We start from the raw sequence: 27983 nt of genomic DNA, 5'->3' as shown, positions 1-27983 counted from the left end.
GGATAGGGGTGTTAAACCTATAGCCACTTACTTTACTTAAGATCTATCCAACAGGATAGAACCGAGAGGCGCAGGAAACTCCCAAAACAGCCATGAACTACTACACCACATATTATGTACAATTGATATTGTCTAAGACAGCCACCCAATGCCGAGGAGAAAAACAGCTGTCTTCTTATACAGGTGGATTTCTTACACTGCGTCTCTCTATACCAAAAAAAAAGCAAGGGGAAATGGGGAATAGGAAAATGGCCGTTTGTAGAGGCGATTATCCAAGAGGTGATTACGCCGTGATTAGAGTAGGTTTGACCTGTGATATCATTTACATGTACTTCAAGAAAGGGGATTTTCCCCTGTACCCCTTAATTGCCTGTCTCGGACTCAACTCCTAGCATCCACAGACCAGATGGATTAAGATTTATCCTAAAAACAAAACCCTCAATTAAGTTCTTTCATTTTCAGAAAAAGAGACAAACTTCCATTGAAAAGAGGCTAAAATGTTTTCTTTCTTTTTTTTTTTTTTTTTTTTTTTTGGGGGGGGGGGGGTTCTGTTTGTTTATTCGCTTTTTTTTAAAGAGGCCGCACTGGCCTCCAAGTTCAGAGTTTGACTCCGAGCTAGTGGAGCGACGTTACTGTAGTTAATTTGAGTTTGGGTTCGAGTAAAAAAAAGCACATACACAAGAGGCAGTGGCGCCCTCCAACCACCCGCTAGGGGCAGCTTCAAAATCTTCACAAGCAACAGACTTTCAGTACATGTAACGTTCCGTTTTGTACTCGAACCACAACCACCGCGCCGTCACAACAGCTATAGAAATATAGTATCAAATGAGCAAACGGAGTGCCCACTGCAATTTGCAGAAAAATTATTGTTTGAGCGCTATAGTAACAAGAAAGCGACGAATAATTTTTAATATTCAACAAAATTAATCACACCAGACTGATCATACGGACATATATCAATAAAATGAACCAACAAACAACAGTTAATTGTAAACTCACCCCCCCCCCCCCCAACAAATTTAACAACAAACATGCACCCTCCTCACCCCAATCCCATGGTAAATAACACACAAATATATGTAGGCTACTAATAATACTTGAGCAAGATCTATCTAAATCGACTACCTAATACATTATCTCAGATCACAATCGACAATTCATAAATATTGGAAGGAAGTTTTTAAAAAAGGAATATTATTTATAATATGAGAGGACGACTACTTGCGACATCTTTAGATGACGAGAGGGTCTAACTAAACATTACATGCTTTAGGCTAAGTACGTGAATGACATTGTAATCTGTTTTTGTGTATAGACACGAAACACAGCAGAAAGATTAGATAACAGAAAGACTAGGCCTATATAAAGAAGAACACCAAGGACGATGTCTGGAAATGATATTATAAGCATCAGCATATGGATAGAGAGATATAAGATCTAGGCCCAAATGTGTGTGTGTGTGTGTGTGTGTGTTTGTGTTTGTGTCTGTGTGTGTGTGTGTGTGTCTGCCCCATTTTATTTATCACAACTTCAGAGCCATTGTAAGAGTTTCAGTTTCTTCAGTTAGGGCTATATTTTATAGGTTGCGAAATCGCAGGAGCTTTCAAGGAGCCTAGTTTTACTATTATCCATTCATACCGTTTTGACGAGTGCGTGATTAACTATTTTCTATAACCTTTTATTATGTTACTTCAAGTGCAAGTATTCACCGCTGTAGCTTCATGTGTCTAAAACTGGCTCTAATGTGCATGAACGACCAAACGTGAAAGAATCGTATGGCCCATTTCATTGTTATCTAACCACCCAGATCTTGACTGCGTACACCCATCGGGTCAGGAAAGATAATAAGCTGGGAGAATGTGGGACACTTGAATACTTCGTAGCCTAGGTGGAGGAACGTAAAGTTAGGCCTAGCACTAGCATTGCAAAAAAATCGATAGCTTCGGCTGGGCAATCCACGGCCTCATGCGACACCGTCGTAGTAGTAGAAAATCCCCCCACGCCGATGACGAACACTCCCATGAACCACACAGCTGCTAAAAATAGATGAACTGAGTCATAGAGGCCGACGGCAAGTTTCTGGGCCATGAACTTGAGAAGGTCGAATGAGGGCTTACTGGGGCGGTTACCGTACGTAACCAAATAAACGCGCTTTTTACCCTATTTTTCTTTCTTTTTTGTTTTTGTTTTTATTTGTTTTCGTGTCTTGAAGTAGACTGCCCAATTAAACGTTCGTCCTGCAATGTGTTTCTTGTGCAGACATAGTGAGTGATCAGGTTCATATTATTATAGAAGTGTCGTACATATGAAATAGAGAGAGAGAGAGAGAGAGAGAGAGAGAGAGACACACAGAGAGAGACAGACAGACAGACAGACAGACAGAGAGAGAGACAGACAGACAGACAGACAGACAGACAGACAGACAGAAAGACACAGACACAGAAAGAGATAACAGAGAGACAGGGATAGAGATACATCGAGAGAGGCAAGACAGAGAGACTTAGTTAAAGAGAGAGAGAGAGAGAGAGAGAGAGAGAGAGAGAGAGAACAGAGAGAGAGAGAGAGAGAACAGAGGGGCAGAGGGATAGAGATACATCGAGAGAGACAAGACAGAGAGACTGAGAGAGAGAGAGAGATTTTTTTGTTTAATTAAGGAGTTTTTACATCCCCATCAACACAATTTAGATCATTTAGGAGCCAGGCTTCCCACTCAGGGTCAACGCAGAATGAGAGGAATACAGCATCCCAGCAGAAAGATCGAGATACTTGATAAAAATTTTCTCTCCAATTGGAAATCGAACTTTGGCCTCCTGCGTGGAAGCGCCTAACTGCTACACCATAGACGCTGGTAGGGAGAGAGAAAAATAAATTATTCCTGTTCCTTTTATTAGATGCCCGAATTTGCATTGCATCTATTTGAGTAAACAAAAGCACATTGACACATCTAGTCAATATAAAGTGCTCGGAAAAATCGAGAAAGACATAAACAATGGATTGAAAGAAAAGATGTAGGACCTAGCCATGGCACCCTCTAACCACCCATATACTGATTTTTACACCAACATAGTACAGTTCATACTAATAAATAAGGGCTCAAGAAAGGATTCTAAGCATTGACAACGTTAAACAACATATTTTTCTTCTTTTAAAAAAAAATGTTGGTCTTTTTATGCCTTCATTGACACAATTTTGATCATTTTAGAAGTGGGCTTCCGACCCAGCCTGTCAGGGCCAACTCAGGCAGAGAGGGATACAACATCCCAGCAGAAAGACCAAGATAAGGAGGTTGATCTAAGATCATGGCAGGTTGACCTGACGACATGAACATTTTGAAAAAAGTAGGAAAGACATCAAAACATTGAAAAGATAAAGAAGACAGAGAGAATGAGAAGAAAGAGAATTTGTTGGTTCTATTCTAACACGTTATATTTTAATACAAACAAATCCATATCTGAACAAGAAAAAAATCAAACTGTTACCATCTTCAACACAAATTTATTTAATATGCGTTAGTCAGAAACATGGTTTTTATCATCACAGCAAACTGCAAACAAATACAATGTAATTCTTAAGAAAAACCCTGTACCCTTTAACAGATCATCCAGGTATCATTTGTGAACCCACAAACCCTTCACCCATCTCTACTTCATCATCTCCCATCTCCACAGCAAATTGGCAAAAAATGAAGACTTGTGTTAACAGAAACACAAAATTCATTAAGCACTACATCATTCACTCCCAGTCTTCACCCTTTACTTTTTCAACTGACAAATCCTTCAATTGTAGGTCTACCTACAGAACCAACCACGTCTTTCTGTCAAATGGTGCAACAGTCTGACAAAGAAAGAAACATGTAAAACAAAGAGATATGAGGAACACAAATTTCTTTTTCCACAGAAAAAATTGCACTTCAGAAATACTACCTCAGTAAAAACATGTTTAAAAAAAGTTGAATGGAAATAAGTAATTGCCAAAAAGGGCATTAAAAGCATTATGACCCAAAGTACTCGTACATGAAAATCAAACAGAGATATAATTAAGAAAAGCACAACATTTAAATCTAATATAGACAGGAGAGCTATAAGTTATAAGTGCACTTACTTAAATCTAAAAGCAGAGGAAACTTCACATAGGCAATTAAAGATCAACCAAGGAAACCTACCTCTTCCACAAGTCTTATTCAAAATGACATACATATTTTTAAAAGCACACTTGGCCACAGCTTATATCATAATCATATAAGACACTATATTTTGACTTTGTGCTCTTCAGGCAAAACCCAACAGAAAAAGAAAATACCCGGTACTCAATAAAATGCCTTCCCGATGAGGGAATCAACTCACACGTTTAACGTGTAAATCGAAGGGATTTACCATCTTATCACAGATGTCGGTTCTTCTAAACGATGTCACTTCAAAGTATGCAACTATTTTCTTTAAGATAAAAAAAGCCCAAAGCATAATCATGTAATCTAAATAATGTTAATTACATGTATTAACAGAGGTGGGAAGCTGATAAAAATTAATTGTTTGAACTTCTGAGAAACAAAATGAACAGCGAATAGGTTATATTCAACGCTTTGCTTCAGTTTTGGTTTGCATGTAACTTTCTTATGTGGCGTCGGTGGCCTAGTGGTTAGGCTCTCGGACTCGCAACCGTAAGGTCGTGGGTTCGAATCCCGTCAGGGGCCCGACGTTGTGTCCTTGGGAAAGGCACTTTACACGAATTTTCCTCACTTCACCCAGGTGGGAATGGGTACCCGGCTATAGACAGCGAAAGATCTTGTCAGTTTGTTAGTGTTTGAGCGCTTAATCGGCTGCTCGCACTGTATGCTTCCCGGGAAGCTGAGAATGTTTCGGAGTGTTCTATGGTCTGCTGGGGTAATAATATAGTGTAAAGCGCATAGAGCCTGCTGTCGAGCGGGGATATGCGCTATACAAATGCTATCTATTATTTATTATTATTATTATTTCTCTCTACTATAGACACACAGAATAAAGTTAAAGTGATGCCCCATCAGGCTTTGCGGTTTGAACACGGAAAAAAAAAAGCACCAAAGAAAATATCACACACAAAAATCAACCTGCGGATGTTCACGCGACCTCTTTCAGGAGAGGGGTAGGGGGTGAGGGGGGAGGGCAGAGACATCCTAAATATACTTCAGCATACCGTATCATAATTCATATTAAAATTGATATAAACTCTTTGGTCAACTAGTCACTATAAAATATTGAATAAAACAATGGGTGTGTTTGAGCTAGCATGAGAGAGTGAGAGAGAAAAAAACAGAGAAAGAAAGTGGAAAAGTACATGAAAGAGAGAGACAGAGACACAGACAGACAGATAGACAGACAGAGACAGAGACTATGATATAAATATCCCTTCTCAGCATTTATGATAAGGCAATGAATAAATAAAAACACATATATTACATCATTGGTATCATTCTGTAGATGTGAATTTATATAAGGAAAGAAAAAAAAAACTTAATTTCTTTTCCCTTACATGCTTTGTATTTTAGCCTTTAGATTGAAAGGTTACAATACAAATTCCATTGGCGAAAGATTTCTGGTCCTTATAAACATGAAGGAGAATCCCCTCTCGTGGTGAAAAGCACAGAAAATGAAATTTGCGAAACGTTTAGAGAACCACACTCACAACACAAACACACTTATTTTGTTTCCTTCTCCTCTCTCTCTCTCTTTCTATATACATATATATATATAAATATACATACATACACATTGCACAATGGTTTCTACCTAAGAACCTGGTCATCCAGAGACAGAAAAAAAATCAATTAAGTGCGTATGCCTGTCGGAGTGGTGGGGGTTGTTTGGGTGCAAGTGAGATCCAGAGGCTACAGAGTGAGTTTACCCCCCCCCCCAACGACACGGTCCCTGTGCTTTGATTGGTTATTAAAATTATGAAAAAAAACTAGGTCTAATTGCAACCTCGTGCAAGTGAAAGAACAAAAAATGATCATGAATGAACCAGCATTTATAATACAATATGACACTTTGACTGTGAGAAAACAGCAAAAGATTGCACTAATAAAAAACCATGAAGCCATTGACTTGCTCGGTAGAGATTACATGGGTGCTTAAGAAAAAAACGTTCTTTGTAAACATTTTCGCAGTGTGTAGATTTCATCACCTACTAGTCCACACTAACACCTCTCCCTTCACCCCCAACCAGCACACAATATAGGAAATCAGCTGAAGCAAATTGGGTTTGGTAGTGTCTACATTCTCTAACGTTAGAGAACGTATACAAGCTGTCCACATTCTCTAATGTTAGCAAAGATTGTGTATACTGAAGATCAGGCCTTCTGTAATTAGTATTTAGAAGATAGGCTAGCTTGCAGTTTACATGCGATAAATTCAAATGTCTGGAGAAACATTGTCGATTCGGGGTGTGTGATGTGACATCACTGTCATGAAATCAAATCACTTGGGTCAAGGTCAAGTCAGTCATATCAACATTAGGTCTAGGCCTTCAAGAGACCCTTAAATCAAACCCTCAGTCGCTTGTACCCCTCTTATCAGAACCAACTGTGAAATAGAAATAACCCAATATAACCCAATGAGTGAACTTGCGGACCAATATGATGTAGACCTAAAGACAAAACATGATGCAAACCAATTTAAAAAAAAAAAAAAAAGAATGATTGAAAAGAAGCCCCCGCCTCATCTGGAAGTTCAAATACAGGCTTGTTACTATTAATTTTGATTCGTTAGAGAACGTAGACAGCTTGTGTAAATCTCTAATGTTAGAGAATGTAGACACTTCCAGTTCGGTTCCTAGGCAGATTTCTATTTTTAGAACAGGTTCTTACTTTCATAGAAAGAAAATTCCCTTACGTGGTAAGTAAAAGTGTATTCTTTTGCAGACTGGGTACTTACATGAGTGTTCTTAGAAGGAAACACATACAAATACACATATAAATACATTTTTCATTTCTTTTTCTCCTCTATTTCTCACTCTCTGAGTATATAGATTTGTCTATCCTTGCATAAATTCGATCTGACTTGAGCTGAGGAGGATGTACTTTGCCACATCTTGTAGGAGGCCGGGGTTCTTTCTGCGATCCTCTTCAGAAAACTGGTTTCCTCTCAAGTCTAAGATATCGAGCATCCTACCCCTGGGTAGTGCCAGAGAGGAGAAGTTTTTGAGAAACCGCACTGTGGTGGCGTTAGACATATTGTTCCTTCTGGAGAGACAAAAAGATTAATCTCTTAATAGTACTGCGCTTCCAATTACTAAATAAACACAACAATTTAAATAACAATAAAAATAACAACAACAATAATTGCATTTATTTAGCAAATATCCACGTTATACAGCACGCTCTAGGCGCTTTACAACTATTATTACTCAAGCAGACACCAGAATACTCGGATCAGCTTCCTGGGATGCATACAGTGCAGGCTGCAGATTACACTTGCTAAAACACTAACAAATCGAAAAGATCTTCCACCATCTATAGCCATGTACCCATTCCCACTTGGGCGAAGTAAGCAAAATCAGTCTAGAGAGCCTTTCCCAGGGACACAATGACAGGCCCCTAATGGGATCAAATCCACAATGTTACCATTGAGATTCTGAAAGATAAACTACTAGACCACCGACGCTCACGCACACAAGCTAGAGAAAGATAACAGACAATGACGAACTCCATCGATCTCCTAACCAGACATACATCCTGGTCAGGTACAACAGTAATGATTATTTCCTTTTAGTTTTAGTAGAGGTTTTACGCCGCTTGCAACTGCGTAAGGCCATATGAGCGCCAGAAGATTAGAGGTGTTACAAGAGAGTAACAAACATAAAACAGAAGAAGGGGAGATAAGGACGATAGATGTTTGATAGGAAAGAAGAAGCAAACCACACCAGAGCACCCGCCAACCACCAACTGATTATATCCAATAACTAAAAAAGATAAAATAGACAAAGAAAACACCCTCCCTCCCCCCTGAACGCATGTATACATGAACCCATCATTTGTCTTTCACTCTTCTTAGGACCCACTCATTCACTCACTCACTCAGTGCCTCAGAAAAAAGGATAAACAACAAACCATAAATGATACACCAAATAAACTGACTTAAATAAAATCATATGATGGGAGAATGAGCATGTAACAGCTTTCAAGAATTTCTGTAATTGCTTGTGACAATTTTTTAAAGAAGAGAGATGCTTGTTATGTTGAGATGGTTTATACTGAGAATTATGAGAAAGGATATGGTGTCTTATATGTAACATATGTAATATATAACAAAATCAGTCTTATGATGCATTTTGACATAATAACACTTTGTTTCAAATCAAAGATCAGTTCAGGCAAGCCCTTCAAGTGCGCGAAAACTGCATCAGTCTGATTTGGTTCCAAAGTAATAGCCGCTTTAAGTTGGGAGAGTCAGAACACACAGTTGTGAGAAAACTGAAGTAGGTTGCGCAGAGTAACAAATTTTGTCGTGTTGCTACAAACATTTTTTGTCTCAAAATTAAATGTGTACAGCAAATGAGAATATTAGTTGAAATATAACTATATCCCAACCATTCCTTAGATTATAATATCCTTTCTGTGCATTTTGCATTAATTTCTCATGGACAATTGACTTTTGACTCATTTTAAAACAACGACATTATATTTCATAGCTCCTCCAAAGGAAGAAATTGACGTTATGCTTCAACCCACTCCTGTGACACAAAATTTAAATACATAGCAAAATAACCAACACAACACATGCTTTGCTGGGAAGTAAGTAAAGACATATCGATAAAGGTAAAGTATAACCCCCCATGTTTACTGTTCGTGTATACCACAGCTGCAACTCCAAATTAAACCCTGATGCTGTGAACTAAGCCAATCTTTTTAGGTTATATTTCACATTCACTAATACATCTACAAGTACAAACCTCACGCTCAGCTCTCGCAGATCTGTCTGGCACATCAGCTTGGGCACAAGAGGAAGTAAATCGTCTCCTACAAAAAAACCACAAGAGTGACAACTATATATATAATATAGTAAATTGAACCTCCTGCCCACCTTCAATGAGTTTCTATTGGTCTGTGTAAGTTAATCAGTAAACAGTTCTCTGTGTTTTACAAGAATTCTTCTTGTAAAAAACAACGTTGTAATCCAGTTTCCATAAAGTATGATACTGTGGGTGCTGAAGTCACTTCAGATAGTAAATAAAAAGTAAAAATAGACCTACCCATTACAAGTCAAAAACCAAATGAACAGTTTTGCGACAAAATACGACATATCCCTTTTTCGGATTTTGAGAAAAATGAAGATTTTCGTTCTTCACCCATTTAACAATTATAATAAAAGCAATAATAATTATAATAATATTAATAACAATGATAATAATAAAGATCACTTCTGTAGCACCCATGCTCTAGGCACTTTACTGAATAACCTTCAGCAACTTTGTTTTTAGAGAAAAGTCACCACCATAGTATGGGATTTCATGCAAACTTTCAGAACCTTTGGTGACACTGTAAAGATGACTCCACTAGGGAGCAGGGCAGAGGGTGCCCACCTCGTGACTCGAAAGAGCTGAGGAATGTAGGACTAACATGATCCAAACAATTAACTTCAAACCAGTTGTGGTAGCCATCTCCAGTTGGCGCTATGGCAACACTTAGATGTGTAACTTACCGAAAAACACTATAAAGAGTGAATAAACATATTTATTTACTTATTTATTCATGTATTTATCTATGTAAAACATTTTCATGTGTGTTTACTCTAAGACTAACAGCTAATTTCAAAACCCAAAATGCTGCACGGTTTGCTGTTATTACTAAACACAAAAGCGCCAGATAATAGAATTGGGAAAGGTAAAAAAAAACCCAACAACTTTGTTTTTAGAGTACACATGATGTAAGGCTTAGTTGATATTTGTTGTACAATGAAATCTTCGTTGGATTCTTACCCTTTAAATTGATGAGATCTCCACACATTTTAAAGAAAACACGACATATCCACAATACAATTATAAAGAAGGGTCAGTAAACTTTCATCCACCACAAGTAAAGTCATGTGACTTGAGGAAAGAAACTGATATACGTACAGAGGATATGTCACAGTTTGTCAAAAAAGGTCACTGCTTTTGTTGTGTTTTGTAAAGAAAGCGCCACTTTCTCCAGTTCTTTAAAGAGGAAAAATTGAGTTTTGTGATAAAAGAAGCCGACTCAGGAATGTGCCTCACCTTTCTTGATGCGATGATATTAGTTTCAGCCAACTTGCAAAAATGCTGTCTGTCGGCAAACTGCACACATGTTTCTCTTCATATTTGTTCAATTTTCAGACGTTGATGAACCCCTACAGAAATTTTAAATTCTTTTTTTTTTCCAGATTCTGAACAGTTTTTCTTTAAACTTATGAAACAAACTGTCTTTGAAGTTACAAATCACCATTTTCTTTTTATTGAAAACAGTAAGGATGAGACTGCCGTCTTTGTGTAGCAGTTAAATGGTTCGGACACAAACTTGTTTGTCAACCTACCTAATCGGTTAGCTGATAAGTCCAGGCATTTCAGCTTCTTGCACTCACACAAGGCATCCCATACATCTGTTGTGTTTAAAGGAATACTATTGTATGGCACATTGGAAAAGGGCAAATTGGCATATCGACATTATACTACAAGGATGATTAAAGACATAAAAATATTTTTTTCTGACCCATCTTACTACTACCTTTTATGTAGAAATTTCAGGGTCTCAGTTTATGTAAAATATAAAATTATGAGATCTTATTAAATAAGATATGACAAAATAGATTGGCTTCCCATCCTCAGGAAAGTTATCGCAATTGAAATAAAAATAAACAAAATAAACATAAAACACAAGGATCAATCTCAAAAGGCCAGCTTATAAATTACAGAAATGTTAATACTTTAAGAAATTCTTTATTCCTTTAGTATTTTGCTGCAATCTGTACAGATTTTAAAAACTTATTGTCAAGTACAGAAGATAATCAAATACAACACTTACAAGGAAAGCTAAAAAGTTCAAAAGTTATCAGCTCAAGTGCTGGGAGTGTACTGGCAACAGGTATGATGGCCTGTTTTGTTTTGGGTTTTTTTTTCTCAACAAAAACAGTGTTACAGAAAGTCATGCAGACACGCATCGAGGCCAGTCAACACTGTAGGACTTACATTGTTGTTATCAACATGGTTTTCATAGAAAAACTGCAAGCAAAGCAAGCTGTGTGTAGCAACACACCAGGAGATGGTAGAGTGCACACATTTCCAACACTCTCTGAACAATGGAAGCATATCAAAATTACAGTGGATTGCATTCCAGTACTGCCGGAAGCTGACAAAATGCCTATTTTTCATTTTTGGCACCAGATTTTTTTTGGGTGCTCGAAAGCCTGATCAGTTACCCTATTTGTGTGAAAAAAAATCAAAGTCAAACTGTGACTAGTTTTTTAATAAATTAGAATTCAACTTTTGGAAGAACGTAGCGGTTACACTGACAAAAAGCCTCTTTATCTCGAAGCTGCTGTGAGCACAAAAAAAAGATGTTTTGTCAGCATACGGAAGAAGAGTACGTAAAGTAAGTTTTGATATCTATTTTGAGTATCTCTGAGTGGCCCATTGGTTCAGAATTTGTGCACAGCACTGTTCTCAAGGACAGAAACTCCCAAGCTGCTGGATCAATAACAACAGCCGTGCTGACAAACATTACAGTACCTGATATGGAGTAATATCCCCTCATGAGGACACAGTTGGACAAGTTGAGGCTCTCCAGTGTGGAGGAGACGGAGCGCAGGAACCCAACCAGGATCTGACAGTCTTCAGTGCTCAGGACACGCCAGTCCTCTATGATGACCTGGTTAAGGGGCATACCTGGCGGAAATAGTGTTGTTGGTTTGTTTGTTTGTACAGAAGAGACATTGACCCAACAATAATCACTAAGCAAAGGAGGAAAAAAGCAAAAAAAGACAGACAGAAACAACAAATGAAAGAAAAAAGTAGGATCTACCAGTCTCACTCCTGAAACAGTATAGAGGAACTTGGTCGAAATAACAAAAGAAAAAAAAAGGAAAAATCATTATATTTGTCTTGTTTCATGTATACCTGCATTGGTGCAAATTAATAAGTTAGGAGGAGGCTACTTTGGCCCTGCTTGTCAGAACTCTCTCTCTCCAGCTATCAGATAATTGCTTGCACAAATAAGTGTATATGTTGTGAACCCCCCCCCCAGAATGATGGTCAAGAGCAGTCATTTCGGGCTGTAGCTATAAATGTGTATGCATTGATTATGGTTATTAACATTACAATACATAATTCACAATATTACACCCATACCCGCAACAAATACTACACCCATCATATACATACATGCATGATGGCGATTAGCAATGGCATATATTGACTGTGTGTACGTTCCTGACTCACGGAGAGAAGTGACCGTCTTCAGAGTGATGGTCAAGAAGCGTCGAGTCAGGCTGTTGCTGAAGCAGACGCGGGTGAGGGCGCGATCCTTGGTCAGGTACTGTCGGATCAGGCACTCGGTCCTCAGTCCCAGGGAGCACGAGTACCACTCCAGCAGGTTTGTGCCGCGGAATTCTAGTTTGTTTATTGGAGTAAAGAAGCAGATGGACATAATAATGGTTATTTAGTGAAAAGCTGGGGAAAAAGTAAGACAAACAGACTGAAACAACTGAGGGAAAGTAAAAAAGTAGGAGCTACCAGTGGCAGAATTCTGGAGATGGTGTTGAGTCTCATTATCTCAATAGAACGGAAAAAAAAGAAAAAAAAGAGAAGAAACTTTTACTGATCACTGCAGGTTATTTGCTTTATGATGACATGCACACACAGACCACATGCACACACACACACACACTCACACACACTAAATACATACATACAAACATACATACAAACATACATACAAACATACATACATACATACATACATACATACATACATACATACATACATACAAACATACATACATACATACATACATACATACATACATACACATACATTCATCATATATACATGCACGCATACATATATGTACACGCACACACACATACACACCACAAACATACATGATATACATACATGTACATACATACACACACACCACATACATACATAAAATATGTAACACACACACGATATCTATACTTCCAATTGATTATCAATGTTATATAATACACACTATCATCACACTCATACATATAATTATCAATACAACATTACTGAGTGACGACCTGTTTTTAAATAAAGGTGATTCTGTCTCGCTCAAGGACACATCTCAGTGACCACCAATTTGAATACCAAGTTACCATCATAAGCTTGGCAAGTACGATGAGCCTGGGCTCACTAACACTGGACGCCACAGAACCAGAGGAGAGATGAGAAAAACTTTGACATGTTAGCTATCATTTATTAGTGCTTAGTGTAAGAGCAAGATGGACAGACAGTAAGAACAGAGAGACATAAGCAAGAGAGAGAGAGAGAGGGTGGGAGAGAGAGAGAGAGAGAGAGAGAGAGAGAGAGAGAGAGAGAGAGAGAGAGAGAGAGGGAGGGAGAGAGGAAGAGAGGGAAGGAAGAGAGGGAGAGGAGAACGAGTGAAGGAGATGGGAGGGAGAAGGGGAGAGAAAAATGGAGAGAGAGAGAGAGAGAGAGAGAGAGAGAGAGAGAGAGAGAGAGAGAGCGAGATACATACAGACAGACAGACAGACAGACAGACAGACAGACAGACAGACGGACAGACAGACAGTCAGTCAGTCAGACAGACAGACAGACAGACAGACAGACAGACAGACAGACAGACAGACAGACAGACAGACAGACAGACAGACAGACTGTCAAACTCAATTATACATTCCCCCATTCCAGAAAAAAACATGTCCTAAGTTTTATTCAAGAAACCTTTACTATTTACATAATTTCGTTTATTTCAAGACCCCACATTTGTGAAAAGTATTTCCACAGCATGATAACTCCCACCCACATTAGCCCTGCCGGTTACGTGCAGAGCAAGCTCAATGGAAAACATTTAAATTAAGTCTTAGAAGACAGCAGCAAAAAGAATATTAGATAAAAAAACCTCATGAGGAGCACCCCATGAATTCTTGCAGTGCCTTGGGCGTCGGCAAAATTCAAACCTTCCTAAAAATGATTTTAAAATTCAAACCTGAGAACTTTGACAGCCTTTGAGATTCATATTGAGCTAAGAAAGCATCGATAGCTTCATCATCTGAAAAGTAAAAAGGGTTAAGCTTAATTTATAAAATAATATTTGACAGCCTGTGAGATTCATACTGCGCTAATACCCCCCCCCCTCCCCTCCCCCATCCCGAAATCCCACCGAAGTGGCACCCTCATTCAAAGTAACTTCTTGTGTCAAGAAAGAAGTTATTTTCAATAACCCCCCCACAAACAAACCAAACCCAGTAAAAACAAAATAAACGTTTTTTAAAAGAGACTTGGAAGAAACACTCTTTGAGTGCTGTAAGAAACAGCTGTCATGAACTGAATAAACAATGACAATTGAGAGTCATGCCCTTCTTGTAATGGAACTAGCAGCAGCTTAGTCTTTGTTCCTCTTTTGCTTGATGATGCTATGATGAAGAGTGCTTGGCTCATGTACATTAAATGATTTGTTTCCGCACATTTAGCAGAAGGTAGTCTAATGACTACCCAAGCTATAGTATGGCCATGTCATCCGTTCTTCAAGCTTTGCTAAAACCATTCTACAAGGCACTATGCTGGGAGTACAAAGGAGAGACAGACAGAAGTACAGATGGTAGGGCAACAGCCAAGAACGGATAGCCATGGAGCTGCGGATCACACTAAGGAAAGCAGCGAGCTGAGAGGAGTCGAGGAATTGTTGTCATCTGTCAAAGACGACCCAGCGGATGATAAATCTACGGGAGCAGAAGAAGTCTAATGATATGATAACTGACCTATTTTCTCCCAACAGCTGGAGGCAAAGTATTGATGTCATGGTGTTCTTATTGAGCCAGAAGCCTTTCATCAGCAAGCTGCTCAAATGTACTAAATCCAGGAAGCAAAATTTTTCAGAACAGAGAAAAAAAAAAAACAAAAAAAACCTGTTTCATTCTTTTAACAATTATGTATATTGTCTTGCTTTATTCAAAATTTAGAATTTGAATTTCTACAAAATATTTCATGATACAAGAAACCAATATCACAGATTAATTCAAGAAACTGAAATATTTTTCTTTTAAATTGGAGTTCAGTACTTCTGAACAGCTGACTGACAATTTGCTTCTGTTCTGCTCAATGCCGCACTGTACAGTGCTTAGATGTGGCAGCACGTGAAAAACTTTCACACTGGTGGTATATCTCCATGACTGTATCTAAGAATGTTTCTGTACTACGAAGCAAATCCAGATACTCTGCACTTCAGTGAGTACTTTCAAAAACGAGGAAGAAGAAGAAAATGAGTTCTTTATTTAGAATCTGAGCTGTACTGAAATTTATGACGAGAATGTGGGAAATTGAGCCCAATTTTTGTGGCACCTTCCCAGCTTCTGTAGTTGTTCTGGGGAACTGGTCCATCTTGACTGCTTAGTGTAAGACACCACCGTTCGTCATTTTGAAAAGTGACGTATGGTGGAGTCTCACACTGAGCAGTAAATCTATTCACTCCTTTTTGTTCTTTTTTGTTTGTTTCGTAATTGCTCTCAGGGGTGCTCAAGGTCCTTCAATCGCTAGTGCAACATTATTTTTACACTCATATTTTCCTACTAAAAAGTACTATCTCATCCATTTCTGGCAATCTTACTCTACGTTCTCGAAGGCATTCAGTCTATCCACATGCTGACCACAGTTTCTTCAGTTTTCGATAGGGATTACAGTTGGGCACAGATAACATGTACATGTAAAACTCAAAATCACAGACAGCTCATAAAATCAGCCATTCCTAGACTGATATCTCTTTCATTTTTTGCTATCGGTAAACCTGAATTATGGATGTGTCAAACACATTTGTCAATCCATGACATGTTTGAGATATTCATGTCTGACAAACATAAGAATTTTGCCAGCATGGGCACCAGCTCTTTCTAATTTTTCAATTGCTGCAGTCACTTTCAACATGTGCAATGTACACACGAAACTTCCAAATATTTTGTCCCCCACAAAGAAAACTATATATATACTTGTTCCCACATACTTTGGGAACCTGAGGTGTCAAAGGCCTGAGTAAAAATTTATGGTTATCCTCAAACTAGAGTTGTATGTACACAGGAGAGAACCAGGAACATTAATTTGAAAGGAAAGTACTTCTAGACTAACAAGTCTCTTGTTGATGACATGAATGACCTACTTTCTCCAGGCAGCTGGTCTTGAAGATTGATGTCCTCCACATTCTCCCACTTGGTGACAACGCTGACAAACATCAACTTTTCCATCGGGCTCGACTTTCTATGGAATGAGGGAGAGAAAAACAAAAACAAAACAAAACCATGGATCATTTTGTCATCTGTCTGTAAGCAATATTAGTATTTAAAAAGGTATTTCTGTAACTGTGACGTACTGTATCTGGATCAGATTACTCTTCGGTGAATTTATGGGCAACATTACGAGACGGCTGCGACCACAGACTTACAAAGCAGAGTTATCTAAATTGATATTGTGACCTCAAAGAATAATGAGATGTAAATAACACACCACCCACATAACAAAATGTCACTTGCAAATACAGTCATACCCGCTCTAATGGCCACCTGCATAAGACAATCACCTGAACATACGGCCACTTCCCATTTCCTTCATAGTGTATTTCATACATTATAATAACAGAGTAAAACTATTTGACAACAGGTGGCCATCTGAGGCAGTTTCCACTGTACACCAAAATAACCAGTAGTCAAAAAGTAAGTCTATTTCCTAAAAACCTCTCTCATCATTGAGCATTCTACAATGCAACAGAAACAAAAACATGCATTTCTTAAAGCAACTCAGATTCTTCTTAGTCTACACTGTTGTTCTCCTACACCTGGCATTTGTTCAAAGACAAATGTATTTCTTTCAAAGCACTTGCATTTAAATTTGGAGATAACAGGTTTGATCTAGTCAAAATCTGTGGGAACTGTTTCTCCGGAAGTTTTCTTAGCTTTCTGATAGTGGCTTATTACTGTTTAAGACAGACAACAAAATAAAGCTGCCATTCCTTCACCAACACTATGTTGAAAGGAGAGTAAAAATCAAAATCAAAAAAAAAAAACATCTACAGAAAACCCTCCAAGATTAACTCTTTTTATCTCATCTGAGAACTGAAGAAACAAAGGTCAGTTAGTATAAACAATAAAAAAAAAGAATCTTTAAAAATGCCACATGGATGTCTCAAAAAAGAGGCTATGTTCTAGTGCTAGTAGGGAAATAGATAAATTGAGTAAGTCAGTCAGTTGTACAGTGACCCAAGGAGCCTCCAGATGGCTGCTGTTTGAGATCTGGGGGGGGGGGGGGGGGGGGGGGGGGAGAAGAAGAGAGGGAATGAGAGTGCAGAGTAAAAACAATTCCATCTCGGAGGTCATCTATTTCAAATCTGTTTGCGGTAAGTTTAAACTTTATCTAGTGAGTTCAAGGAAAAGGCTTATAACAAGACTCCAGAGGCTTACTCTTCTGTCCCTTTTAAATAGGGCATTCAGCTTTGTTGCTGTCATTCCTCTCTCCATAAGAGACCAGTCTTGACAAAGGGAGAGTACCAAAAAATGCTTTTAAAGATAAACGACCATCAATTCCCAACCTTGAAGAGAGAAAGACATGGCTGGGGCTCTGGCGATTCACGCAAAAGCTAAAGAATTCTGAAGAACTGCCAGACTGTTCAGTCGGAATAACACTTTAAAACTTTTTGCTAACATAATAGGGACAACATGGTCTTCCTTTTTTTTACCATTTGGGTCTCTTCAGGATCCAATTGAAGTAATGCAGGTGGCTATCATCAGATGCCATTTTTGAATAGATTCAAAAACTTTTCTAGCTTTAAAAAACCTATTTTCTCATGCCCTCCTAATTTTCATACTTTTATTTTGTTTTGTTTTGTTAACAAGATGCCAAGATCCAACCTTTCATTAACCTTATCCGTTCGCCGTGGGATCATTTTGTACCCCCGGGGTTGTATTCTTCACATTTTAGAATACTTCCAGTACAAAGATCTCTTTGAAACTTTCAGTATTTCTCAAAAAATCATTTTGACAGACTGCTATGCAAAGCGTACGTATTGGATTAACGAGTAAATTTCCTCTTTGGAAAGTGGTGGTACAGAGTTCCCCACGACGTATGGATACGAAAGTAAAACACGACTTATGAATACGAAAGTAAAACACGACTTATGGATAGGGTTAAGATCATGAAAAAGAGGACAGTATTTCCTGTTTCTCCATTGAATTGTCTCCCTTTGACCACAGGTACCCAAAGTCTTTCTACTCTCTCCTTTTTCATTCTTACTGGTTCAAGTTGCAAGGAACAGGAAAGAATTTAAAAGATGGTTTGTTTGTATCAAAATTTATAAACAGAGAACTATTTGGCTGGGGTTTTAAGGAAAGCTATCAGAAGCCGAACATTAAATTTTTAGAAACAGACATTTTCACATACCGAAAAGCTTCATCTTCCAAGAAGGATAAGTTTTGAGAAAAACGGCTTTGAACACTTTACATGATGAGGCTGCATAAAGAGTTAAATGAAAGACGCAATCCTTCCGGCTTTTTTAGCAGTTACAATATTCATGTACATTGGGATTCCTTGGAAAGGCAGTGAAATGTGAGGCATGTTGTTGAAGTCAGGCACTCGTCAAAATAATGGAATCAAAGAAATCAGCATTTTTTTGGCCGATGGGTAATTTTTTTATAATTTTCTTTTTTAGGCTCAGATTCTTTTATGTCCATTTAGGAAAAAAATTTTGCGTGGATTTTACCGAAAAGCATTGAGTAAAGGCACAAAAAATAAAAATTTTCCGTTTCCAAGGACTCTCAGACTATGGAACTTACCACACTTTGGTGGCCATTTTCTTGCTAGTTTTACCTCTGAAACAAGGCGACCCTGACCTCCTTCAATCGCAAATATTTTGACTTATATTCAATATAGATGGATATTTTTTTCACCAAAAGGTAGACAAATGAACAGGCTTTAAGACGATACCAATAACCTCTAATGCTAAAAAATTGACGAGCGCCTGATTCCATCAATTCTTGACAAAATTCTTTCATTTGAAGTATTACAGTAGTGGGTTCACATGAAAATTAGTGTCCATCTGCAAGAGTAAACAATTTCGAACTCTATCCAAATTTGTCCGTCTGCTTTACATTTCAATTATTTAAAAAAATAGTATTAAGAACAATATTAGAGAAAAATGCGTATGAAATGAGGGTTGTTTACAAAAAAAGGAAAACTTTCCAGTTCGCCACAAATTTGCATCTGTAGTGTAATAATTAGGAGGGGCTTCACCATTGCATGCAGAAGATGCAAGTTTGATTACCACATGGAGAGGTTTTTAAATCGAATATTTCCTTCTGTTCGCTCAAACGTTGTATCCCCCTCAGTGCAGGCTGGCCCTGATAGGCAGAGTCGAGGCAGCCCGCTACTTAAATTATCTAAACTGGTCGCTTTTAAGCACAAGAGGGCTATCCCGAAAAACGCTGTTTTGAGAAAATCGAAGGTAAAGTTTTTGCCCCTTGTTCAGTTTCTTTAAAAGACAAGGAGAGTTTTCTCTATGACCAAACAAATATACACACTAATATAACCAAACTTCTCCTATAGGTAGGGCAATGCCCACTTTTGGTGTAGGTCAAGATTTCTGAAAACCCCCGAAATCTGGGTTAGCCCGCTTGTCCTTAAAAGCGACCAATTATGTTGACGATGGCATAAAATATTACATCTATTAAGATAAAAGTGGCATTTAGATATAGAGGTAACAAATGCCTACAAAATTAGAAAAAAATTACCTATAAAGGGCGACAGCCACAAGGATTTCCTCTATTTCGTTGACTTTGAAATCAGTAGAGGACAAAGTAAAGCTCTTGAACTGGGGCCGTTGGATCAGGCTGCACACACTAGCTGTGATCTTTGGTTGAAGCTCTGGCACTGTAAGAGTTTCGACGTAAAAGGAAAACATCAAATTTTCAGTCATAGAGCGCTACTCCAAAAACCAAGAAGAAAGATATAAAAGAAGTTATTTACCATCTAGCATAAAGCTATCGTCAGAATAAGCATAATGTGTATTGATCTTTAGAGTATTTATCTATATAACTCCAAAGATCTTGTAATTAAATTCCTGCATGTGGTTGAATGATGCATCTGATGTGAGATGTACATTTTGTCAGCTTTACTTCTCTTTTCATATTGAATTTTAATGAGAGTAATATATAATTTAAATTTGTATGTTTACCTGCACATGTTTTTACGGTCCGATACAGCCAAGAAAAATTTCCTTTGGGATAATGAAATATTATCTTATCATACTGTCATAACACAACTGCCTAAGAATTTCTTACTGTTTAAAGAAAAATTTTTTTTAACCCATGGCTTATCAAAGTCAACCTTATGACTTTAACAAAAGTGAAAATGTTCAGGAAACAAAACAAGGACCACCACTTTTACAATGCCAATAACTAGAAACTTGAAAGAAATAGATACGGCAATTTGGTATAAAACATGACAATATACAGTTATCACGTCAATTTTTTTTCTTTTAAATGTAAGTGTTTTGGGGCCTCTAAAGGACACATTTTAGTCAAGGCCAACTCTGGTTGAGACAGATACAGCATCTCAGCAGAAAGACCGAGATACTCTATAAAAATGTCCACCCCACTAAGGAACTGAACTCAGGTTTCTAGCATGCAACAGAGATGTGTTTAACCCCTACATCACAGATGCTTACTGCATGCCTCGCCACCATTTGAGGATGGTGGGAAGGGGTGTGGTTTGGAGGTAGCTGTTACCCCCATCTATGTGAGCCTTGAGTGGTGCAAATAGTCGGGGAGGTGAGGGTGTGAAATTTCACCACTGCTTGTGAAAGTGCAAGAGTGGTGCTCCAGCACAGAAGTATTCTGAGTAGCCAGATGTGTGAGATTAATTAAACCACTGCCTTAAGCCATAATTGTACAGCCAACCCCCAAAAAAGTTCCTTGAATCATTGTTTTGATTGTGCTTAATACATCAATGGGCGGGGTTAAGGTGGAAAAAAAAAAGACGTTCGATCATTTCTGTTTTTAACAGTGGTCCTATGAGATGCACTGGCGGCAATGGATAAGTAAAACTGACGCATGCCATAATCAAAGAGGCTAGGAGAGCCCTTGGGAGGTGTGAAGTTAGAACCAATGTTTGCAGACTGGATAGGCCATCCTTGATCTCATTGCACATGAGCTCCACCCTAAATTCTCCTATCTAAGTCGGAATTTGTTCTGGCTCTCTTGTGATTCCATATGGAACAAGTTTGACTGTAGGCCCATATAAAAATGATAAAGGAAAGAATTGCGGCTAATAAAGAATTACCCTACCTCCTAGATGCAATTCTCTCAAGGCCAGCCAGTGGTCCAAGTGATGGCTCAAAACAGATACGTAGAGCCTTTTGGTGACCAGATTAGTCACTTTGAAGTCAGCTTTACACATGCCTGAACTACTGTCACTGTGGAAGAGAAAAAGAAAAGAAAATGTTGAATGCTCCCATCGACAAAATTTAGATGATTTAAGTGGCAGACAGCTTCAACTCTGGGCTGCATTGGATATGTTTAAGAAAGACATCAGTGACTTAAACAATGAAGGGGCTTAACACTTTGCCGCCTCATCTTGCCGATTGGCTATGTTTATGACCCAGTTTCTTTGGATTTTCCCTAAAATATGATGGCAAAGTGTTAAGGCTGAGAGGTAGCTGCACTATCATATCACTGAAAAGGCCAATTTTACTCCAAATGGTCAAAGGGAACATAAATAAATTCTTGAACTAAGCTGTCGACACATCTTCCTTTGCTGTCAAGACACAGAGTACTACTTACTCATCACTGGGCTGATTTGGGGTACTGAAGAGAACTGCATCGTCCATTAGATCAAAATCAGGCTTGTCGACTTCCTCACTGAAACAGTTGGAGAAGAAGTGGAGTGTGAATTCAATCGCAGGAAAATTTCTATCAACAATGTCAAGAGATCACAGCTGTTACACAGGTTATCTTTGTAGGGTATCCCTATGTAAAAAGCTTTTACTAAAATTTAACCCTCACTTTAAAAAAGGAGTCGCACTGTAACAACCAACACTGATGCGCTTGCTTCTACCAGTTTGTTTCCTGTGTATGAATCATAGTAACACCCCAAAGTAACAGACTATTTATTATCATAGTTCTCCATTATCTGAAGAACCTGAGTCCACATTAACGCTGCTCAGTGGCGACAATCTGTTTTTATAGCAGAAAATATTTAGAGTTATTTGAACAGCATTTTGACATTTCAGAGTAACAATCAAAGCCAACCACATCCAGCAGTTAAAAATTCAACTTGCAATCATAAAATTGAGGGTATCAATTTCCATATTTATTAGAGAGACCATAAGTACTCTCTATAGAGTAACTTCACCCCATGCTCCTGAGTTCTCCAAGCTGCAAATGGTGAATGACTGAGGTGTATCCAGGGGTATAGAGATGGTATATGAGAGCAAATAGGTAGGCCAAAGGGGGTTATTGTGAGATTGCACAAGTTTCTCACCCATGTCTTGATGAAGCACCGTGTTGTGACCACACAAATCAGAATTTTAATTGAAGAACCAGACGGCCAGCTCACTGCCAAAAGATGACTACAATACGCAATGTGATCATACAGTCCTTGAGTATGGGTGTCAGTCTGCTTAGCAAATTCAGATGCAGAGCTGAAAGACAAGAGTGATGGCCACGGAAGCAAAATAGCTGATGATCTCACAGTTCGATGTGATCCTATCTCATGCGGCCTTGTAGGCCCTTCCCACCCAGAACAGTTCAGGTGGAGGACTCAGATGTCAGTGTAACATTTGGGGAAATTAAACACGTCACACATTGATGTGATCCCATATGGAGCAAACATTGTACTCACTTTACTCAGTTTTGAGTACATGCAAGAAATGTGATTGCATTCATGAAAGTGAATGATCTGTGGCAGGATGGACAGAACAATGACTGCAAATTTTCATTGCTTGGTTGATCAGTAGCACAAGCCTGGGTTTTTGTTTAGACAATTATGATTAGAAGTGAGGGATATTAGCCGAATTTAGTCCCTTCAAGCGGGATCTTACAAATGACTTTAATAGTTCTCTTTTCCGATCATAAGCAGTGGGATCTTAGGCAGAGACAACTGAATCAATAAAGATTCTGAATATACTTACATATTTTATAAAGACTTCCTTTGAAAGATTTTTAAAAAGCTTATCCAATCCTATCTTTGCTAATGAAGACACTGTGCAATGCTGACAAAACACAAATCTATACCTTTCCGTGGTGGAGTCTTCATCCTGCCTGTGACAGTCCTTCATTTCATTGGTCGGACTCAGCAGTGCATCAACAGACTTCATCATTTTCTGACCTTCTGCGGTCGAATAAAAGTTCCTTACACCACTACAAACAGATAAAATGGAGTCAAAGTATTCCATGTCTTCATCCTTGATGGCAAAAATACAAATCCTCTCTAGGTGAGTAGCTCTCTCTTTCATCTTTCTCACAAAGTCAACAATTTCCAGAGAACTTTTGATGAGTAATGATAAAGCCTTCAAGGACTTGCAAAACTTCTCTAAAACATGTTTATAAGCGCAGTCCATAAGTAGTTGACACACAGAGAGGTCCACAATTATGTAGTAAATGTTCTCAGCAGCAATCTGAAGTGACTGTTCCATTCGTTGAGACCACCTTTCCAGAATTTTCTCTTTCACACGTGGGCAGATTGTCAAGGACGGGGGGCAGAACAGCTCAAAGACATCAGTGTGCTTGTCAGGTATTCCGTTCCATAGTTCTGTAACAAACAAAGTGGACATATATAAAAGAAGGTGATGAAAAACCTAGTAACCCCATAGGCCTAAGCTCACATCACAGCTTGCTACATCTTCACCCTTCGGCTTTCCCATTTCCCAATGTAAGGTGGCCAAGACTCATAAGGAGTTTTCCTTCAGGTGCTCAGGGGTAGGGGTCCTATAGGTTGATTTGGGGGGCGGGGGGGGTCAAATGATAATAGAAATGATAATAGCTTAAATTTAATAATTAAAACCATAGAGAGATAAAAGAAATACCAAATTTATTCAGATTATTTCAAACGATAAATTTCCATCTGCACCAATAAGAATCAAATATATTTTAACGGATAATTATAATTATCAGTATATTATTTGTTCAAAGAACCAAAGGCAGAGTGTTTTCTAATGTATTCATGAGTACAGACGCTGCATGGGGAAAAAACCTTTATTACTAATAATAAAGTAGGTCAGAAAAACACTGGCTGAGAATTTATAGCACAAAATTATAAAGTGGCTGCTAGTGGAAAGTTTTCAACAACTCTGCCCATCAATACCTGAAGCAGAAGGGACTGTCCCCTCTTTGTAACATTGGCTCCGCTCTTCCACCATGCGGACGATGAGGCGTCGGTAGAGCAGTCGCGACAGGGCCCAGTCCCAGCTGTCCCGAGGGAACAAGTTGAGCAAATGTGGGCAAGTGGCATCTTTGATGGGATAGGCATCCACATGCTTGAACTGTAACCTCTGCACATTGTTGACAACAGCTTCTGTTGGGATATCTGTAATGGAGATTCAAGTCAAACAGCAGAAACAGACTCATTAGCTGCGGTTAGAGAGAGGGAGGAGAAAAGTGTCATTCCAATACTACTGGTTCTTTGATTCTTTTAGTCAGCTGATCAACTTACCTAAGTCAATTTTTCAAGAACTCCTTCTTTGCATCATGACTAATGTTATAGTCAATGTTTAAAATGCTTATTGGATTGTTTGTATGTTCCTGCCTGTACGACATGTTAGTAACGTGCCTTCCTCCATCACCAAAGACATTCTTTTACTGCCTTTTTAACAAATCTTTAAAAGCTTAGAAAATTAAAAGCAGATTTTAAAGGTCAAACTTTATGTTCACCATAAGCCACCTTTAACTAATAGAAAAAAATGAATTGTATAACAATGTAGTGCCAGGAGGAAAATTATGTCTTTGATAATGTAAGAATTGGTGCAATGGCTGCCATAGACATACATCCAACGTGCCGAAGAATTTATTTTAAAAAGCACACAAGATCTACTGTAATTGTCATCCCCTTTTGGCTCGACATTAAGAACTTTTCAAAAAGTAAAAGTATGCAAGAGATGGAATATGTCCTCAAACAGTAATTGTTAACAATTCATATTCACATTAATACTATTTCTGACTATTTTAGAGGCATGCTGCTTCAACCCACCCCTCAAAAACCACCCAGAAAGATGGGGGGACTCGTTAAAATATTGACTGGTGCTCACTTACCTCTTGCTTTAAGGAAGGGGCTTAGCTTGAGTAGATCAATCAAACACAAATGCTGGACCAGCAGGCATAGGCAGGGTTGATTTAAATCTAGACAAAAGGTTTAAAAAATATGAGATGATCATAATATTCTGACTTGACAAAATGGCAACCGTTATTTCCTACTGTAATTGCAGGTCAAGTTAGCTTAAAATTTATAAGCTGAAGTGTACGGCATGTCTAGCTGCACTATAGCCTGATTATGCCAGTTGCAGATTATGAAAACATATTATTATTATCACATTCACTCGGATAAGAAATAGGCGCTGATAACACCACAGCGATACCAACTATCCCTGTGTTATTAGAGAGGCAATAATCTCAGCAAAAGGGCACAATCAGTAACCAGTTCATAACATAACATCGATGAAGATTACCGCTACTGCCCCAATCCAGGATGTATAATCAAAATGCTATTTTTTTTCGTCTATCAATTATCTCTCTATCTATAAATCTATCTGATTTTCTTGAAAACTATTGTTGATCTCCCATGGATTCAGTGGTTGTGTTTGGTAGGCAAAAATAATAGGTTTGCCCCCTTAAAGCCGCCCAGAGTGTTATTAAAACTTACTAACATTGTCATTTCTGCAGAGAGCTCTGTAAGAAGAAAACTTAGGCACTACACTATCAAAAGAGTTTAGCACTTTGACTTACCTTCAAGGATACTTTCAGGAAATTTCCCGATTTCAAAACTAATAGCTTGACAGCAAAGAATTTGTAATGAAGACATATCTCTTCTTCTGTGGTCCAAAGCTGGATTGATATGGAGAATTTGCACCTTTAACTCACTGGGTTTACCTCATGAGTGCTGTTTTTCTGCAACATCATTCAAAGACAATGATTTAAAATTCATAAGTAATATCATCATGAGAATTGTTAAGATCACATATTTAGCTTTTTTTATTAAAAATTAATTATAAAATTTACAATGATGGCTTTTTGCTTATTTGACTTGTATTTTTTTAAATATTTTACTGACCTTTTCCAGAAGTATGTAAGAGGGCAAGGATATTTAACACACATGTATTTTTAACAAAGTAAAACACACAAGAAATTTCCGATCATTATTACACTTTCTTCATTGCATGTAACTGTGTCAAATGCTAATAATGGAATTGGGATGACTGGGATGAAGGTGGAAAGGGGGAGAGGAGTATTGTTTTGGGCCAAGACACCATATCTGCTGAGTACCTCTCCCTCGTTGCTTACACTCAAGCAACTTCGTTAAAATTCATTCTTCAAATTAACAACACAAAAAGTACTATTCGCAGCAACTTCATATATGTGCCTCTTTCCGTGTGGGCAATTGTTGAATTCGCCGACTTGGTTGACATCACCATTGAGGGAAGGAGTTCCACAGAGCGCCTGCCAACCAACAACACCTAACCCTAACTCTTGTATAGTTCAATGTTCAGTGGACCTTGTCACGGTAAGTGCCGGCCCCTGTAGAACTCCTCCCCCATTGAGTGTGGTACGTCAGACTATGCATCATGACAGTCAGGAGGGGATGACAACAAAACTGTGAGTCAGCATGAATTTATAAACTAAATGCAGTGCATGGCTATGTTCACGGAGCGGTGAACGTAGTTTGCAGGCTATGTTGACAGCGCCCTGAATGTAGTTTGCAATTTAAGAATGATCTTGTTCACTTCACCCCCTACCCTTTTTGCTTCTTCTTCTTTTTTTTTTTTCACCCCTCCCACTCCTCTTCTTGCCTTGGCCTTCTTCCATTCTCCATTGTTTCTTCGAACGCCTTTTATTTTCATTTTGTTTTCAAATTGTCGAGCTTTGCCGGGTCCGCAGAGCGAGCGAGCCCTTGTCAACCGGGGCTGTTTTGCTGTGCCCGCCTTCACCCTCCGTAAACTCCGTTGCATTCAGACCACCACTGCATCATTTTTCACGCGAGTATTCCTGAGCTGTTTTCTCATTCACTTTGAACTATGGGTGACAGTACAGTAGCATTTCAGTCGTGCCTCGCTGTGCCAATGGTGGATGATTAAGTGCGCCGCGAATGTAGCCTGCAAACTAAGTTCACAGCGCCATGAAATTAGCCATTGCGTACACTAAAAATGAGAAAGAACGACTCATGGTACAGCAGTATGACAACACATGATCACAAGCTCACTGTATAAATATATTACTAGTCTAGTGACCTCCTAGTGTGACTCTGAGAGCACCTTTAAATCACCATGCCATAGTGTTAGGCCTATTTGAATGTTGATGATTGGTAGTTTGGATTTAGGCCTAGAGATCGACTTGAAACTGAATGAGGTAAGATTGAAGAATACCGGACCAGCGGACTGACTTTGCCTGTGTCTCAACCTTAGGAATTCATAATTTTCCCGTTTTTAATATCTCTCAATGGAGAATCTCGGACCGGTAGATCTATTCATTAAAATTTCGAAGTGACTATTTCTCCGAACGTTCGGAGAAATAGTGCCGATCTTTATTTCTCCGAACGGTTTCCGGCTTCCGGTCTC

General features: G+C 38.5%; 1 protein-coding gene across 1 annotated transcript; it reads right to left on the bottom strand.

The window, feature by feature from the left end:
- Positions 1-5596: 5596 nt before the first annotated feature.
- LOC101863080 lies at positions 5597-26319 on the bottom strand (the record flags this gene model as incomplete). The annotated part of the gene is given in 14 exon segments (XM_005091809.3): positions 5597-7213; positions 8923-8989; positions 10521-10586; positions 11713-11868; positions 12421-12591; positions 14178-14240; positions 16338-16435; positions 19954-20092; positions 21508-21635; positions 22003-22080; positions 23455-23971; positions 24524-24745; positions 25468-25554; positions 26158-26319. Coding segments are annotated over 14 exon segments (2076 nt in total). The 3' UTR covers positions 5597-7005.
- Positions 26320-27983: the final 1664 nt, after the last annotated feature.

Source organism: Aplysia californica, unplaced genomic scaffold, assembly GCF_000002075.1.
Source record: "Aplysia californica isolate F4 #8 unplaced genomic scaffold, AplCal3.0 scaffold00036, whole genome shotgun sequence".
NCBI classification, from domain to species: Eukaryota; Metazoa; Mollusca; class Gastropoda; order Aplysiida; family Aplysiidae; genus Aplysia; species Aplysia californica.
The sequence above is the reverse complement of the archived record's forward strand: the minus strand, read 5'-3'. Positions and strand labels throughout refer to the sequence as shown.